A 19,494-nucleotide genomic window follows, 5' to 3' on the forward strand; every position below is an offset into this window, starting at 1 on the left:
TTTAAACAGAGCCATTTTCAGTGTGATACAAATTTTTGAATCCCTAGGGTGATTTGAGGTCCCGAGCTAGTTTTATTAACTGCATAGTATCAAAGTAAGAAATAAAGGTTTTATTAATTTATTTATTTTCATGTAGAAGAGCTCAGTTTGATACTAACTCCTGGTTCAGCCCCATCTGCATCCACAGAAAACACTGAAGGCATAAGGATCACTTCTGTGATTCCCTATATAGAGAAAGATGAGGGAAGGTGACTTGAATGACTTTCCTTTGGGAATGTGTGGAAAGAAAAGAAATTTACTGATCTAACTTCTCATATAATTGTCTCCAGTTGTATCTCTGTGCTCCTTTTCTGTAGTTTAGCCACTTCTGAAAGATAGAAAAGGTTCCATAATTGTTGAAGTCTTACAGAAGACATTTATTTCTCCCTTCTACACATTAACTTAAATTGTGTAGCGTTTAGGTAACAATATTATATCTGAATCTGATTTTCCTGCACATTTTCTGGAACTACTAAATCAACAGTTCAGTTTTGGAGCTGATGACATTGTGCATCTGGATAGTTTATTTTTTGGTGGTGGTGGTTTGTTTCTTCTGGAAATCCATATCCAGTTTGGAATCCATGTAGAAATAGTCAAGGGAATAGTCAAGGCAGAAAAAAAAATATTCCTCAAGAAATATGTCCTGTTCCTTAGTGATATAACTTGACATGTGTCTGGCATGTCTGTATTTCTAGTCTGAGTACAAACCTGTCTTGACAAAATGAAGCCAAATATCTTCCTTAAGAGTACCCCCAGTGGACTGCAGTAAATTGCCTGGGAATGTCATTCCAAGCTCAAAGGTCAGAGTGTGTGGTTCAGGACAGGAAACCTTCTGCTTTTCCTCCTTCTTCTTGATCAAGATCTACAGGCATTCCAAAGAGAATAATTTGATTTTGTAGGATTTATAAAGAGGTCTGTTTTCATTAGAAGTTATGTTTGACTAATATCTTATGCTGTTACTGTTCATTATGTCTGTCTAATCAGCACTGTGTATCTGAATGCTAAGGGAGTAGGGGAGCTTCCTCAGAACAATATTCAGTCTGAGCAGAGTCAATCATATTTTAATTTCCACTATAAAACACTCTGGGAGTGGTGTGATGTCATGAGTTTGCCTGCACTATTGTGATACTTCTCTCTACTGCCCTTTGAAAAATACAGTAAAACCATGTTTTTGACTTGTTTATGCCACTTGAATGTTGCTGCCTCCTTAAACTGAACAACTGTTCAGTGAACAACTATTTTTATTGCTTTACGTCTTCCTGGTTTTTCTTAACTTTGCAGCCTTTTTACGCATCTGACATTTAGATACTGACTGCAAGAAAATGAGATGTACTTAGAAGTTCTAGCTGTAGGTAAATTTTGCCCTCATGCATAAGCTTGGATAAATGTGTTCATGCCCTGTATTTGCACTTAGGTTTAAAGAAGAAGCCAGAATCAGTAGAAAGTGCCTCAGAAGATGAAGATGAAGTTGAAAAACAGAAGGTAAAGTGATGTAAAATGTTGCATTGCATGAATTCTGCAAGTATTTGTTATGTGTTTGTGAGTGGAACTGCAGAATTTCATAGGATGCCAGTGGAATAAAACTACACAATTTTAATAGTGAGAGCTTTTGGAACAAAAACTACCAAGAAGAAGTTTGTGTGTTGGGCAGTGCCAAGTTTTAATTTTTTTAACATCAGTATTATATGAAACATTTGTGAGTTCAGACTTTGTCCTGTATATTTTTGTCCTTGAAGATTAGTTGCTTGCCATTTTCTTTTCATTCTTTCTCAGAACAAGTTAACTAGAAATTACTTAAATCCAGATATGTTAGTTTTTATTTTGCTATATGAATACTTGTATTAAATTGCATTCATTAGTTATTTCTAAACTGTGGTGTACAATTTTCAGATGAGATTATTACTGTGTTTGAAAATTGAATGTGGGTATTTGCAATTTTTTAATGTCTAATAAGAAGGAAATCAACTTATATTAATACTACACCTCAAAATGTTAAAAAGAATGTTGTTATGGCTGAAATAATACTGCCCTGATGACCCTATTTGAACTCATTTATGTAAATGTAGACTCATACAGGCTTTATTAATGAGACGCTGAATTTTTTCATAGAAAACTTTCATTGTGTACATGGACTTTCTTATTTTGTAACAGGCTGAAATGGCCCTACTGATGATGGATGATGAGGAGGACACTAGAAAACATTTTAATTATAAAAAGATTGTAGAACAACAGAATTTGAGCAAAAAGAAGAAGAAACTTCTTATGAAAAAGAAAGAATTACTAGAAGATGACTTCCAGGTAATTGTGTACTCCTTGATTTTGTGACTGGAGCAGTTCCAGGAATCTCATGAGCTGTGACTTCTGAAGCAGTTCATGTTTTATTGGGCTTAAAAGCTTTGCTGTCATGGGAAAAGTTTACCTAAAATAAATGCTTCTTTTCTCCCTTCAGGTAAATGTTGCTGATACAAGATTCCAAGCCATGTTTACTTCTCCCCTGTTTAATTTGGATCCTTCAGATCCAAATTTCAAGAAGACAAAAGCAGTAGAAAAGATCCTGGAAGAGAAAGCTCGCCGAAGAGAAGAAAAGGAGCAAGATCTTAAGGAGGCAAACAAGGGCCTGGAGAGCAAGATGGCAAAGAAAGGAGATGTTGCTAAAAAAGTCATAGATCCTGCCCTATCAATGCTAATAAAGTCTGTCAAAAATAAAACAGAAGAGTTTCAGGCGAGGAAAAAGAAGAGATTCAAATAACTGAACTTTGTTTTTACTTGGACTTTAGTCTTAGCCCTTCTAACTGGAGACATCTGTTAAAGTTACTGCAGCCTGCTCTGATTCCTGTCCACCTAAGACGTCCTGAAAAGTCATTTAACTATGTTGGTGAATTTTGAAGTGTTCAGAGTAATAATCACTCTTTTCTTCTGCCACAACAAATACTGTTTTGCACATATGTAAGGAAATGATGGTTTTGGGGTGGTTTGTTTTGTATTATGTCATCTCTGAAAAATAATAGAAGTGCTGAAGATGGCTACAAAAATCATAATTATGGGTTTATTTATAAATAATAAAAACAGTTCTGCAGAGGTTTATTGCTGAGACTAAGTGGTCTTAAAGTTTTTAATTCCACAGAAGTCTGTAAAACATACCTGTCTTGATAAAGAAGGTAATAACTACAAATGGAAGAAATTTTGTATAAAAGTCTTTTGTGGATTTTTAAAAGATTGCATAAATGCTTTATTATTTTCTCCTTTAAATACATGAAGGTAATAGAACTAATTAATGGAAATATTGCCATTTAGAAGTGTTTCATTAACATACTTTGGAAATAAATAGTTGGCCCAGAAGAATTTTGGGTACTAGCTGTGTTTTTTTCTTTCATGCCTAAATGAAATTACATCAAAATTAAACTTTTTGCTACTGTTATTACATTTCCATGAATATGATACTTATACAAAGTCTTCCAATATTGTAAGTGTTAAAAAATAAGGGGACAGGGAAGGGGAGGGAAAAATCAAAGGCAGATCTAGATGATACAATTTTAGAAACCATCTTGTTTGGCCATGTTAGTGTTGATGATGAAGATATCAAAGGTGCAGGGAGAATACAGTAAGTAGAAAATGATCAGCCTTCCCTGGAGTGTGGCCATTGATTTGTCTTAAGGTTTGGTGTGGGTTGGGGTGCTGTGATTTTTTTAAAGGTTTGCTGTATCAGCTCTAATGGAAATACAACATTGCATTACAAGAAAGACCGAAAACTCTAGAAACAAGGAGCTGAAAGGTAATTTTACATTTTAAAGACATAATTTTTAATTTCTAAGATGTTCTACTCATTTAAACAAAGACTTCTATGAAAACAGAGGTTAAAACTATGGATAATCAAAGCTAGTGTTTATATCAAGTAAATTTATCTCAGTATGTAAAGGAGATGAGAGAGCTGGATTAGCACATGGGTGGCTGTAGAGTGGCCAAAGGTGTTAAGGAACATAATATACAAATACAGGTGGAGATGGATTTTACAATAAATAAAGAGTGTTTTGCAATGATGTGCCTGTGGAATACTTGCAGACCTCAAATGCTTTAAATGTAATTACTCTTCATAAACATTTGAACATCTTCAGAGTCACTTTGTTTTAATACTGGGTCCATAGAGAGTCTCCCGTAACTTTGTTTAGTCATTTGTATGGAAAACAAATTTGTTGGGAAATGAAAGGCAACAGCAAACTGCACTCTCTTGAATCCTCTAACCCTGCCGAGTTCTACCAAATATTCTGTATTATCAGTACTTTTCAGCTCGGTGCTTTTATAACGTCACTGGAAATCAATGTGGAATTGGTGGATCTCTGCTCCTCCAGAATGCTCAGATATGCTGAGTGACTCACTGGTACAAAACTCTCCAACAGAACTTCTGTACTCCTGCAAAGCCTCTGTCCTTGCTGGAGGAGTCATTTGAAAAATCTGGTTATAAAATTAAAAAGTCACAAATTGTGAGGACTTCTAACTGAAATTAGGTGGTCGAAATTATGTTGTGTCTTCCATGTATGTATGCTGGCTACTTTCTCCTGTTAGGAAGCCTGGCCTCTACTTGGATGTCATAGCACGACAAAATGCATGGAAAGATGAAGGCAGACTTCACAGTGATTGTAATTATTGGTTGTAATAATTATTTTGTTGTATGGTAACATGTACTGGGTATCCTGTAAACGCTTAATGTATGATCATTTTATGTAATCAGATGGTTTTGTTGTTGTTTTTGTTCTCAAGTTACCGAGTGCTGAGGGGGCATCTTAGTTGGGAAGAACTGGAGAACTTCAGGATCTGTCCTAGCATGCATCTTAGATGGGAAATTTCGTTTGTTTATAAAATTATTAGCTCTAACACCTCTTTTTCTTCTTCCCCTTAAAAAAAAAGTTTTAATTGCTAGTTAGTATCATCTAAGCTCCATGATTCCAGATCAATGTGAGCAAAATCTGACATGTTTTCTGTGTCTCCAGCAGAAGCATATCTTGAAAGTCTGGTAAGAATCTAGAATTCCCTGCAATCCATATCCCTCGGTGTAAACAAAACAAATGATGGTTTTGACCATCTCATTCTTTTAAACGTGAAAATTGGATCTAGAAGTTCCAACCTCTGAACTTTAAAATATGGTATTACTTTTGACTTTCACTAGATGTCATGTAACCAGCAAAAGTGAAGGCAATGAAGTAAAATAACACATTAAAAACCAGGACTGTTAAAAGTGAGACAAATAATCTTTCTAGCAACTTACAGAGGTCTATTATAAAGTAATTTGTCTCCAAGTTGGCAGCCAGCAGAGCTCACATTGAATGTAAGCCAGGCCTTTAAAGCTCTAATATTACGACTGGAAATCACAAGAGGGTTTGATTTATGTAAAAACTGAGGAAGATCAGACAACAAGAGATGAACAGCCATGTATGTTTTCAATCATTCCTTCCATCTAAAAATTAAATGTATTATTTCCAATTCATAGCAGGTTGGCTTTTTGTTCTTTTCATATTTTGATAGAATCCAAAAATAACAGTAAGTTGTGCCATCACATACTTTTTTAGCAAACAAAGCAAATAACCAAAATACTGTGGGTTTTCTAAATAAGGTCTTAGAAACCTACGTTATATGTGACCTATATTTAAAAGTACTAATTAATTTGCTTTGTGTTTGTCTTAAATCATGTTCAATGCCTTAGTCAGCTCTGATAAAAGCAACACTGGTACCTCTGATGGCACAGTAATTTTCATTAATTCCTAGAGTACTTTAAAGAACTGTTACTTTCTTAATGTAAAAATGGACCTTTTCATGTAGAGGACTACGTTACTGCATTCCTGTAAGAAGCAAGACCAAGTGGCAAAAAGGTGTATTCTGAAGTTTTCTGTCCTTAACATACAGCATTATAAATGAGAGTATTTTTGTCTGGATTCTGGATCCAGTCTAGATGAATGTCACCTAAGGTCATTACTACTTTGTCCCTCATCACTAACATATGAGAAATCCCTACTCAGGGCTGTTCCAGCTCTGTATTTCAGCCATGCAACACTGCTGAGTTTTAAACAACATTGCTTGTAGCCTCCAGTGAGCCCACTGGCAAACCCTGCTCCTCTCCCATCCTCATAGACACCCGATCCGACGGCTGGTTGCCACATTTTCATGGGCAAATGCTCCTGGACTTCGTCCCATGAGCTCCTTGGCACTGCACAAATCCTTTCGCATTGAAATCCTGCCCAGTGCACTTAGACCTTTCTCCTTTTGTATTTCTGGGACAAGGTAGGAGGGAAAGGACGACTGAGGCAGATGGGGTGTGTAGTGACTTCTGACAGTGGGATCAAAGATGGGCATTGTAAGTGTGAGCAGAAAAACTGCCCAGTGCAGTCAGCAATGCGTGTGGCTGAACCGCTGCTCAAAGGGGCTGGCAGGTGGTCCATGAAAAATGCAAGTTAACAGAAGTGGTTACCAAAAGGACTGTGAATAGCAAAGGGACTGGTTTAGGGCGGCTGTGATTGCCACAGGTGATTAAGGCTGAAATCAGTTCTGTGGAATGTAAAACGCTCAAGCAGAAGCTGCTTCCCTTCCTCATTGCCCTGTCTGCTTTTCCCCTTAGGTTAATGCCTGGGCTCTCAAAGAGGGAGTAGATCCATGAGCTGGCCCAAGAATGGATGCCTTGGGCTTTGGAGGACTTAGGGACAGGTTGGTCCTTTTCCTTAGCAGAAGTAATGACTGAGCAGCATCAGCAGGGAGAGAACCTGAGATGTGCAGGGATGAGCAATGCCTCTGGTAGCCAAGAGTTTAAGGGTGTCCTTGCAGTTGGAGTGGGAAAGAAGGTCTGTAATTTCTGAACCAAGCAGAAGTTAGACATTTTTTTTCACACATTTCTCGTTTGGTGAATTTTAGAGCTCCCTATCAGGAAACTAAATACAAGTGCCTAGGAACCAAAACCACGTCAGAGTGAAAATCAAGCACAGTACATGTGAAATCAGCTCTGGCATTTGTTGCAGTTACCTAAACAGATCTTTTTCTTTAAGCTCTAATCTGATGTGAAAATACCATGTTAAGGGAAGCAGTCTTCATTATTCTATATTTTGGTGTCCAAGTGCTCAACTTTGCAAAATAACTGTTTTGTTAGCAGGGTATTAATTTTAATTTATTTTAATGAAATAAAAGCCACAACCTTTATGCTCCAGAGAAGCTCATCTGTATCATGAGATCCATCATCTCAATCCAGAAGAGGAGACTGGGCACTTCAGTGAACATCCCAAGTGTAAGCAGGGAACAATTCTGTGCTCTGTATGCCCTCTAAGGAGGAGTAGAAATGCTTCACAGGGTGGTGGCATACTGCTACTTGCAGCACTCGTGTAGTAAAATCAAAACAGGTGTAGCAGACCACACTTAAAAGGAATATAAATCTATCACTTAAGTTATCTGCTTTTCTTAAGAGGCCCAAAATTTACCTTTGATAGCAAAATAAGTTGATTTGGTAAACAAAGATGATTTTGTCACAGAATAACAGCCTTGTTTTTCTGTGAGATACATTTTCTGAAGACAAAAAGTACAAAATACAGAAAAAGGGTAACAGTAATGAATTTAGTTGCGTATTAAGATGTAGTTTCAAAATGCAAATTCTGTTCTAAGATAAACCTGCACTGATTTTTGTACTGATCTCAACTTCACCAAAATGTGAATTTGCTGATAGAGCTCATGAGCTTGTCTGAGGGATGAGAATGGGTATTTTTTTTTCCTCGTTTTGAATCTTGAAGATCAGAACTTCCCCAGTAAGAGAATGATTCTGCTAATTATTCTTAAATCGTAGTGAACTTAGGAATCTTGAAGTCTCTCTGTTGCAATGGGATCAGTATCACAGAATTTGAAGAGTAGGATGCTGTGAAGACTTCCGACTGAAATTGTATCATACCCTGAGTGCACTAAGCCAGTTTGGGTTTGGACGAAATCATTAGCCATGGAGAACTGCAGAGAGCAACCAAGCAGGTCAAAATCCGTAACAATAATGAGATGATCTAACCTGTGGAGAAAGCCTAGTTCAGGAGTTACTTAGTTGCCAACTTGACCTGTTTTGCCACAATATGTATTCTTAAACTGTCATATTTAAACCTTCACCATACTTTGTGGGCATGAAGAAGAATGTTCGCTGATTCTGAAAACCACTTTTCTGTGAGTCTTGGCTTCCTGATTTCCTGTAGCTGTCACTGGGAGATGACTGTCCTACCTACTGCAGTGGCCAGTATCTACCCAGTATGCATTCACCTCACTGTTCAAGGAATAAAGACAAAACCTTGCAGGGATTTACTACTTGTGGTTATTTTGGCAACAAGTGATGACTGCATTTTTTAAGTTGCATTTCTCAAAAGTCCCATGTCTTATGATTCCCCTGAAAAGCTGGCTGACAGATTGCAATCACACCGAGTTAGAGCTTTCTGAGCTGCAATGGAATGAGCGTTGGAAATAATCGCGTGTGGGTGTTGAGCAGCCGGGAGTATCTGGAATGCTAAATAGACAGGTCCAGGATGCTGGAGTATTTTCCTCATCTGAAGTAGCTCATTATCTGGAAAAAACATTATTTTACTGGCTGGAAGTCAAAGAAGGGGCCTCTTCATATGGAGAGGAAGCAACAAGCATGCCTGGAGGAGACTGCAGGCTTATTTATGCTACCTGCGAAGATCAGCCAGTCTTTCAGGGGGATTGATGATGTGGTGTTTGAGTGGATTGATTCCAGCCTTCAGTTGCTATTCTCCTCTTGCATGCAATCATCCAGGTAATAGTTCCTGTTTGTATTTCTTGGTGCATTCAGCTTCTTTTTCTGTTGACTGTAGAAGTGAGTTGCAAAGTTCCTAACTGAAGATGGAATGGTTGATATAGGGGTGTATTTCTATGTGCTTGCCTTTTTTGCTGTTCTCTTTTCCTTGTGGCCACTTCCCAGACACATCCTTCATTAAAGCATTAAAGTTGTCTTGAATTGATTGTTTAAGGGTGTCCTCTCACCTGGGTTAAAAAGGATAGAAAAGGGATGTGAGTCTTCTCCTCTTCTACTGCCCTTTCCCAGCATCTCTGTCCTTAACAGGTGTCTGAAAGTACTGAAGCCTCTCAAACCAAAGGCTCAGGAACTTCTTGCCTGGAACATCTTTTGTAAAACCTCATTGAAGTCTAAGGACTTCAATAGCCACTTTTACCCAGAATAAATTAAACGAGCAGATAAGCTCTTTATCATATTAGGAAGTAAAACCAGTAGAGCGTGCTTCAAAAGACAAAGCGCAAGAAGAAATCTAAAATAATCAACAAGAAATTGAACAAAAAACCCCAAAGGCTTTAAAACACAGCTGGAATCTTTGTAAAAGGAATAAAGAAAACCTTTCACTTCAAACCTGGATGCTGTGGAATGATTTACAGAATGAGAACATGTTGCTGCCTGTTTTGAGCTTCCCCTCCCCCCTCCCAAAGACATGTGCTCCGAGTTCCTTTGTTCCAAGCGCGGGCAAAGCCAAATGTAACTCAGACTCTTCAGCAGTGTCTGATTGGCCGCTCACCCCGGGTCCGCCCCCAGTCCTCCCCTTTCCCCTTCTCCGAATAAAAGATGGTCGAGGGGAGGCAAACGCTCTCTCTCAGCTCAGCTCCTTTCCTGTGAACATCTCTGGTCGTCTGTCTCATTTGAAGGCTTCTAACTGCAGGGAATTGAGCGAGCGGGGAGCTATATTTCTCCCTCTTTGCTTCTGCTGATGGTATTTGCTCTGCAGCTGATTCAGGTACCGATTTTAGAGCTACTAAAGTGCTAGATCGCCCTTGCTACCTCTCAAGGCTGCTCGAGGCTTTCTAAGGCATTGAAATATAAGCGCTAGCCGGTATAAAGCTGAAAAGATACCTTCCACATTTGGCGCCCAGCGTGCTATCTCTGAACTCCGGTTCTGAGAGACTTTAGGGTGTCCCGGCAGCTGTGTCTGCTGGAGTTAGCTCTGCACGTCCTGCTGTGCCAGCTCTGTGTGGCGAGGTGTTACTTTTTGTGTGACATCGAGCCCAGAGCCTCAGCCTGTGCCCTCCCCCACGCCATGTGGCGAGGGAACGGCTGGAAAGCAGAAGACCCTTCTCGCGGTTTTTTTTCTCCGGACCTGCTTTCCTGTGATAAATCCAGAATTCTGGTGACTATTTCCCTGCTGGTTTAGGGGCTCCTGTCTTAAGCTGGTGCCGGTGTAAACTTTCTCTTTTTTTTTCCTCCTTTTTCGTGAGTAAGGGGTTGAGGTTTGCTGTGCATTCATAATGGGATCTGAAGTTTCTGCACACCATAGAGAAATATACCACCAAGTTCAAAGTTACCTTTCTTTAACTGGGCATAAATACCCTAAAAATCTAGTTCAATCTTTTGTACAATGGCTTTTTCAGTACTTTCCTAATCTGACCTCCGAAGACATAAGATCTGCTGAATTTTGGGATAAGGTGGGGAGAAAACTCTCCTCTCTGAGGCGTGCAGGAGATGAAACAGTTTCAAAATTCTTTCCTCTCCTGTTACTAAGTTATACTTTGCCGGAGAAAAAGGCAGTACATGAAAAGCCACTGCAAAACCCCCCTGTTAATTCCCTTATACCCTCTTCCAACCCCTGTGTCCCGGACCCCTCTTCCCCTACGCTGGAAAACACAGCTAGAGCAGACTGCTTCTCAGCACAGGAGAGCTATCGTCCTCCTGGCTCACCCGTGTTTCCTCAGCACCCTGCCTTGGATGGGAATCCGGAGCCCATCCCAGGACCTTCCCAACCCCTCTTCTCCACTCCCTTTTCCCCAGTTTCTAGCCCTCATGTTTCAAGCGCGCGAAAAAACCCCTTCTCCCCTGATCTCTTTGTTCCCAGGGTCAGCCATTGCCATGTGCTCGCAGCCCGGGAAAAAACCCCTCCCCCCAACCGCTTTTCTCCCAGTTTGTTTGTCTCCAGTAATGGCGGACGCAATGTTCCTTCCTCTCCAAACTACACCTCCCACAATCCCTTTCTCCCCCATCCCACAAATCCCTTCTTGTCCCCATCCCCTCCCACTCCTGTGTTACAACCTGACCCCGCCTCCGACCCTGCCCCCACAGCTTCGTGTTTCACCCCTCCCTCTGTTCCTGCCCACTGCTCAAGTGCCGCCCCTGCCTCCCACAACCCCGCCCCCGACCCCTCCCCTCCGCCGGCCGTGTCCCCGCCTCCACTCCCCGCCCCTGCCCCTCCACTCCCCGCCCCTGCTTCCCATTGTCCCGCCCCAGGTTCCCACAGTCCTGTGACTGCCCCTCTGAATCTGGGAACCCATGGCTACCAGGAAGTAACTCCAACTGCTTCTACTACACTCTCTTGTACTAGCAATGGAGCTAACCCTGACTGGAAACCCCTTTCTTATTCTGATATTAAGGATTTGTGCAAGGCAATTAAGGAGTTTGGAATGCATAGTAATTATTTTAAGAGCCTTTTAAGTGCTACTTTTGCAACTCACTTACTTGTACCTCATGATTTACTTACATTAATGCAAACTCTTCTCACACCTGGTGATTTTATGGTGTGGAAAAAGCAATGGAAAATAATTTTATCTGATTTATTAAAAATTTTGTGGCAAACTCCAGATAATTACCTGGATTTTGAAAACAATTATATCACATTAGACCTTTTATCTGGTGACAATAATATGGCAAATCCTCAAAAACAAGCAATGCTTATCCCTCGTCCAGTTCTTACTGAAATCACACGTGCTGCTGAAAAGGCCTTAACATTATTACCATCTCAAACTCCTAATTCTCATTATACCACCATCAAGCAATTGCCAAATGAAAATATTATTCACTTTTATAATCGTTTGTACGAAGCTGTCTCTTCTTAGGTCCCTAATCCTGACCTCCAACAAGCACTCCTACTCGAACTTCTCCAAGTTAATACGAATGATGCTTGCAAACAAGTCATTCTCACTCTCCCGCTGTATCCTCCTCCTACTGTTGAATCCATCCTCGAAGTCTGTACGAAGAAGGTGCAGCTGAACACAGCTGCTCCCTTTTTGAAAAAAGTGGGGATGGTTGGGGAGGTTGTGGAGAATGTTACAGGTACAGGAGAAACTCAATCGCGCGGTAACTTTGTATGCTATCGTTGTCAGAAAAAGGGACATGTAGCTTGCAATTGCAGAGCAATTATAACTGCTGATAAAAACTCTCCAAAGACTGTTTCCCCAGGTCAACAGCAGGGAAACTAGCGACTCAACGCGTCCTAACAGCTCCGCGTTCAGACATAAATAGGGCTGCAGACAAAGCAACTTGGACTTCTGGACTCAGGTTTAAGGTAACCTGTGATAAAGCACACCATTTCAACAACAACAAACAGACTGTAATACCCATTTCATTCCAGAATGTGGACCACATGCCAGAATTTACATACCTTTTTGTTATTGGGGACACTCGGGAAACACCTGCTGGGATAGAGGTTACACCCACACTCATGAAAGTGGATCAGAACGGGTGTTCTAACCTAATGGTACAATGTATATATCCACCGTACTTTATGCCAAAGAGTCAAGTCATTGCACAGGCCTTTCCACTGCCCAAATACCTGCCCACAGATGGTCATATCCCAGCCATCTGTTGGACTGAGGTTTTGGGAAACGACAAACCTGTAATAGAATGTAAGCTCCGTTACAAATCACATAAAATCAGTATAATGGGAATGTTAGACACAGGTGTTGATGTGTCTGTCATTCCATTTGATAAGTGGCCTACGCAATGGGAATTGCAATCTCAGGGCATCATACAAGGGATTGGAGGTACCCAAATTGCAAAGCAGTCCAAACACACCATCCAAATTGAAGGTCCTGAAGGACAAATAGCGACACTTCGTCCGTATGTCCTAGACACCAAATTCACCCTCTGGGGAAGGGATGCCATGTCTCAGTGGGGAACAAAAATTGATATCACGCCTAGACATCAAAATTTTCCCTTGCAGGCCACTGAAGCAGAGTGCCATCCACATAAATTAACTTGGAAAACAGATGAACCCGTGTGGGTTAACCAGTGGTCGTTAAAAAAAGAAAACTTAGAGGCACTCAAAACATTAGTGGCTGAACAATTGGCTAAAGGAAATATAGTTCCAACTAACAGCCCATGGAACACACCCGTGTTTGTAATACAAAAACCGGGAAAGAACAAATATAGGCTACTCCAAGATCTTAGAGAAGTTAATAAGGTTATTGAAGACATGGGACCCCTTCAACCAGGTATGCCATCACCTTCAATGCTCCCACAACATTGGCATTTAGCTGTTCTTGACATTAAAGATTGCTTCTTTCATATTCCACTCCACCCTGCAGATGCCCCCCGATTTGCATTTTCTGTACCATCTCTTAATTGTGAAACTCCCATGGAACGTTATCATTGGCTTGTGCTTCCCCAAGGTATGAAAAATTCCCCAACTCTCTGTCAAGAGTATATTGCTAAAATTCTATCTCCCATCCGTGCCAAAGCAGAGAAAGCCATCATCCTGCATTACATGGATGATGTGCTGGTGTGTGCTCCCAATAATCAGTATCTCGAGCAGACACTTAACATGGTGGTTGAGGCCCTAGAGGTCAAGGGCTTTGAATTACAACCTGAAAAAATGCAGAGAACAAGCCCTTGGAAATACCTCGGACTCAAAATCACAGAAACCTCTATCACCCCAACACCTGTCACCATTAATAATAACCCAAAAACATTAGAGGAAGTGCAACAGATCTGTGGGACACTGAAGTATTTAAGGTCCTGGTTAGGACTCACCACAGAGGATGTAGCTCCTATTGCAAACCTAGTAAAAGGGGAAGGCGGTCCAGCATCCCCTAGATCCCTGACAGAAGAGGCAAGGCAGTCTCTCAAAAAGATACAAGAGCTCATTTCCACCAGACAAGCGCACAGGTATCAGCCCTCCCTACCCTTTAAGCTTGTCATTCTAGGGAAGGTACCACGCTTTCATGGCCTCATATTTCAGTGGGACAAAGAGCAGAAGGAACCCCTCATCATAATTGAATGGGTATTCCTTCCACTCCAACCTCCTAAAACCATCACACAGCCACAAGAACTAATGGCAAAAATTATCATGAAGGGTAGAGCAAGGCTCCGCACCCTGGCAGGATGTGACTTTGCATGCATCTATTTACCTGTGACAACTGACGCATTAGATCACCTGCTCCAAAATAATATAAATTTACAATTTGCATTAGATAGTTACTCAGGCCAAATCTCAAATCATTACCCAAAACATGACATGTTTAATCTGCCATTTTCTTTCATCCCTCGAGAGATTCAAAGTAGAAAACCCCTCGATGCGATTACCGTTTTTACTGATGCCTCAGGAAAAAGTAAAAAGTCCGTGGTCACATGGAAAAATCCAAAGACGCAAAAGTGGGAATCTGACATCGAGGTAATCCAGGGATCACCACAAGTAGCTGAATTAGCAGCTGTTGTTAGAGCATTTGAGAGGTTCAAAGAACCCTTTAATTTGGTCACAGACTCAGCATATGTCGCTGGAGTAACTGTTAGAGCTGAGCATGCTCTCCTAAAAGAAATCTCAAACAAGAAAATTTATGATTTACTCTCAAAATTAATTTATCTGGTTTCCCACAGAGAGCATCCCTATTTTGTCATGCATGTGAGGTCACATACAAACCTGCCAGGATTTATTGCAGAGGGTAATCGTAGAGCTGATGCTCTGGCTATGCCAGCAGACATAGTTCTATCAGCTGACTTACCAAAGCTCCCCCAAGTTTTTGAACAAGCAAAATTGAGCCATGCCATGTACCATCAAAATATTCCTGCTCTTATCCGCATGTTCCATCTGTCGCGGACACAGGCAAAAGCAATAGTGGCAGCATGTCCCAACTGCCAGAAGCTACAGCTTCCATCACTGGGCATGGGGGTCAATCCCAGAGGCATTAATAGCGGTGAAGTGTGGCAAATGGACGTCACACATTTCCCTGAATTTGGGAGATTAAAATACGTTCATGTTTCTATTGATACCTTCTCTGGTGCTATGTATGCCTCTGCACATGCAGGTGAAAAGGCTAAGGATGTTGAAAAACATCTTGTCCAAGCTTTTGCTGTGCTCGGTATACCTGAGGAGATAAAAACTGATAATGGACCTGCCTACACCTCCCAGGAGTTTAAAAACTTTCGTCAGCAGTGGGGATTTCGACATGTTACAGGTATTCCCAACTGGACAAGGCATTGTTGAACGTGCCCATCAAACCCTCAAACGAATGCTGCTACAACAATCAGGAACCACCAAACTCAACTCACCTGTCCTCAGACTCAGCAAAGCACTGTTTACCATAAACTTCCTGAATGGCACCTTTGAGGATCCAAACCCTCCCATCTATCGTCATTTCCAGAACACCAGGAGACAGAAACTGCAGGAAAATCCAGAAGTCCTGATCCGGGACCCAGAGACTCAAAAAATCCAAGGACCGTACAAACTTGTAACTTGGGGACGTGGGTATGCCAGTGTATCTACCCCTCAAGGACTGAGATGGATCCCAGGGAAGTGGGTAAAACCTTATGTCACTTCCTCAAAAGTTAAGGAGGTTAAAACTGCCTCCTGGAAGAGACGCCGTAAAAAAGAATCCTGATTTTGCACCTTCATGTAAACCCCCTACTGCAGATCTTTATGTTAATCCCTTAAGTTAAGTTGCACTGTTTTGCACTCAGGTTTTTGCACTGTATTTTGTAAACCTTTGTCCTGATACTCCATACCATAGATGTCCTGACTAAACCCCTGAGTTTTGACTGGGGAACTAGTTTAAAGGCATCCTAGGTACTGTCGAGTTGCAGGGACGATAGATTACAATTATATTTTGCACTGTTGTTTTGTTACTGTTCTATGCACTTTTAAGTTACTAAGAGTTACAACCCAGCTTTAAAGAAAAAAAAATAGGGAATTGTTGCTGCCTGTTTTGAGCTTCCCCTCCCCCCTCCCAAAGACATGTGCTCCGAGTTCCTTTGTTCCAAGTGCGGGCAAAGCCAAATGTAACTCAGACTCTTCAGCAGTGTCTGATTGGCCGCTCACCCCGGGTCCGCCCCCAGTCATCCCCTTTCCCCTTCTCCGAATAAAAGATGGTCGAGGGGAGGCAAATGCTCTCTCTCAGCTCAGCTCCTTTCCTGTGAACATCTCTGGTTGTCTGTCTCATTTGAAGGCTTCTAACTGCAGGGAATTGAGCGAGCGGGGAGCTATATTTCTCCCTCTTTGCTTCTGCTGATGGTATTTGCTCTGCAGCTGATTCAGGTACCGATTTTAGAGCTACTAAAGTGCTAGATCGCCCTTGCTACCTCTCAAGGCTGCTCGAGGCTTTCTAAGGCATTGAAATACAAGCGCTAGCCGGTATAAAGCTGAAAAGATACCTTCCACAAGAACACCTTTTTATTGGAGTAGCAACACAAATCTACAGAAAGGTAAGGACCAGAAAATAGGAAAAGAACCCCAAGAAATATTTGGCCAGTTTGAAAACTGTCACTGGCAGCAGAGGACAAGTTAAGTAAAGGCATCAAAAAACAAGTGAAAACAGACATTTGGATTTGAAATCCAGTTCTGGAAAATGGTACAGGACCAAATGCTGACAAGGCTTTAGCTTCCCCCTAAAGAACGAAGGGCTCCGTGATACTGTCTATCTATCAGTGTGACAGCCCTACCTCTGGAATTTGAACCTATTGCCAACTTCAAGGAGATTTGACAGTCAGGTCAAGTCAAAATATGTGTAGCTGGGAGTCAGACACATGTTGTGCTGCCTCTTTCTTAGCCACACACGGAACAGCTGGACAGAGAAAGGGAAAATGGGAGACAGAAGGTGCTTAGGACCTTACACAGGACAGAGAGGTGAATGCACAAGGTCAAATCAAAGCTGCCTCGGTGATGGCCAATGCTGTGCATCGAAGAAGGGCTGCAGCCAGAAGGCAAATGCGTTGCAACACTTCCACAACACCCTCCTTTTCCCTCAAATCAGTCTGTCCTAGCTCAAATGTACCTATTGCCATTTAAGAAGCAAAAAAAGTACTTTGAGGTGTCTCCTTGGTTCACTTCAGCACTGTCAAGAATAACAAGGGCTTTAAAAAAAAAAAACCACAACAAAAAATATGGAAACAAAGCAACTCGCAACTGGGATTTGGACCTCAGGTTAAAATCTGTGAAAGAAGGCCAAAGATCTTCTGAGGGTTTGGGGACTGCATATTTCCTTGTAGTTTTGTCCAACAGAATAGGAAGCACCTGGTAATGTGGAAGACAAAAGCTGCTCTCCAAAAGCCACATAGTTTTGTGTGCCAAAAACTTGTGTTGAAAAAGACTTGCATTTGTTCCTGACATATCTTGCATTGTTAAAAAAATGTAAGGCTGGTCTTTGAAAAAATAAGTCAATATTACAAAAGTGGAAGCACATTTTTATTGGGAAAAAAGCCATAATAAGTGTTCCTGTCACTATTAGGCAGGCCAGGAAGGAGCCTTCTGAATTCCTGGGGGAGATCCTGTGTAGGACAATTAGGATGTGGTGGAGATGAAATAAAATCTGGGGGTGAAAAAGTTAGTTTCCAGATGTCCCTATCCACAGCAGGGGCATTTGGCCTAGATGTTCTTCAAGGCTCCATCCAACTCAAACCATTCTATGGTTCTATGGGGTTTTTTTTGGTTCTTGCCAGTTCAGTGCAAGTTCCTGTTAATGTCTAATACACAATATAACCTGTGTTCGCCACAAACATGAAAGCAAATGACGCTTTTCTTGATGATGGCACGAAGTGTAAGCAATCTGTTACTAGTTATTATTTGCTACGAAATGTATTTGGGCTAGTGAATGAAATTGGTGTTATCGGAAGTCCTGTAGTCAGTGCTGCAGAAACATAATTTGTCAAAATTCGCTTAAAAAACTTAAGTCTGGCGGGCGAGCTCCTGCCGGCTGTCGGGTGGAAACGAAGCCCGCTGCTGAGGGCGCTGAGGGCAGCGCCGTGAGGGGGCCGCGCCCAGGCTCTCCGCGTGCCGTCAGGGCCGGGCGGCGGGAGAGGCGGCACCGCGGCGCCCCTCGGTCGCTCTGCCCGGGTGAGGCCTCGCTGTAAAACCTGAGCCCGCCTGAGCACAAACAGCGCCGCGCTGCTGGTGCTGAGGCACAGCCATCGGAGTGTCGGCCCGGCCGCCCTGCGCTCCGCTCGCCCCACGGCCGCTCCCTTGACGGGCTTTCGGGCCCTGCAGGGTCTCTCGGGCGGGAGGGGGCTGCGAGCGGCTGAGCGGTCCCTGCTGCCTCGGCGTGACCCTCGCGTATGTTTGTCTTTCTCCCAGCGCCTGCTTAGGATTCAAAGTTACTTTTGCAGTGCAGTCAGGGCTTTGGGCGGCTTCCACGAGACCAGATTGCTCAGAGCTCCGTTCAACCTGGCCTTGAATGCTTCTAGGGATGGGGCATCCACAGCTTCTCTGGGCAACCTGTGCCAGTGCCTCACCACCCTCAGAGCTAGAAACTTCCTCCTAATATCTAATCTGAACCTATGCTCTGTCTAAAGCCATTCCTCCCTGTCCTGTTACTCCATGCTCTAGTGAATAGTCCCTCTCCATCTTTCTTGTAGGCTCCCTTCAGGTACTGGGAGGCCACAGTTAGGTCACCCCTGAGCCTCCTCTTCTCGAAGCTGAACAATCCCAGTTCTCTCAGCCTTTCCTCAAGGAGAAGTGCTCCATCCCTCTGATCATCTTGGTGGCTTCCTCTGGACTCACTCTAACAGCTCCATGCCCATCCTGTGCTGCAGACCCCAGATCTGGAAACAGCACTGCAGGTGGGGTCACATTTGAGTGAGACAGAGGGGCAGAATCCCCTCTCTCACCTGCTGCCCACAGGGCTCTGGATGCAGCCCAGAACAGGGTTGGTTTCTGGGCTGCCAGAGCACATTGCCACCTCATGTCCAGCCTCTCATCCACCAGCACCCCCAAATCCTTAAACGATTTTTATTCATGTTCTTCAGGAGTCACACTACTGTGTATTCCTCCACTGTTTCTGTAGCTATACGGATGTAGAACAGGGAACTGTGTAACAAGGAGGATCAAGATCAGGACTGATGAACGTATAACAGCCAGGAAGGAGAACTAATAAATACTAGGAGAAGGTTGAAAGTGAAAGGATGGGTCGAATGTGATCTTACAAAGGGGAAGCAGCAATTTCTTGAATGAAATGGAAATGAAGAATATTTTGAGATGGAAGTGGTTTGACCAAACTGACTTGATGTGGAGGAAGTGTTATGAAAGTATTGAGATTAAGTCAACCATATGTAAAAACAAATATATCCTGACACACAAATATATGCAAAGGCCTAATTAGGATTCTCAGTCTGATGTTACGCTCCTAGTTAAAGTGGCATCTCTATCCTCATTTTCAAATGCAATGGCAGATCAAGATATAGCAGTGGGCTGAGACAGCCATATGCTCAGACCCTCTGGCCTGGCCTTGCCTTGACATTCCCAGCCT

General features: G+C 42.2%; 1 protein-coding gene across 2 annotated transcripts in view; it reads left to right on the plus strand.

Moving 5' to 3' along the window:
* ESF1 (ESF1 nucleolar pre-rRNA processing protein homolog) overlaps window positions 1-4,766 on the plus strand; it is a 31,808-nt gene extending 27,042 nt beyond the window's left edge. For both annotated transcript variants that reach the window (XM_048296304.1, XM_048296305.1), the window contains exons 12-14: window positions 1,454-1,521; window positions 2,191-2,337; window positions 2,489-4,766. In XM_048296304.1, the coding sequence (XP_048152261.1) occupies window positions 1,454-1,521; window positions 2,191-2,337; window positions 2,489-2,788 (515 nt within the window). In that variant the 3' untranslated portion in view covers window positions 2,789-4,766. The remainder of the gene's footprint in view (window positions 1-1,453; window positions 1,522-2,190; window positions 2,338-2,488) is intronic.
* The last annotated feature ends 14,728 nt before the right edge of the window (window positions 4,767-19,494 follow it).

Source organism: Corvus hawaiiensis, chromosome 3 (assembly GCF_020740725.1).
Source record: "Corvus hawaiiensis isolate bCorHaw1 chromosome 3, bCorHaw1.pri.cur, whole genome shotgun sequence".
Classification (NCBI taxonomy): domain Eukaryota; kingdom Metazoa; phylum Chordata; class Aves; order Passeriformes; family Corvidae; genus Corvus; species Corvus hawaiiensis.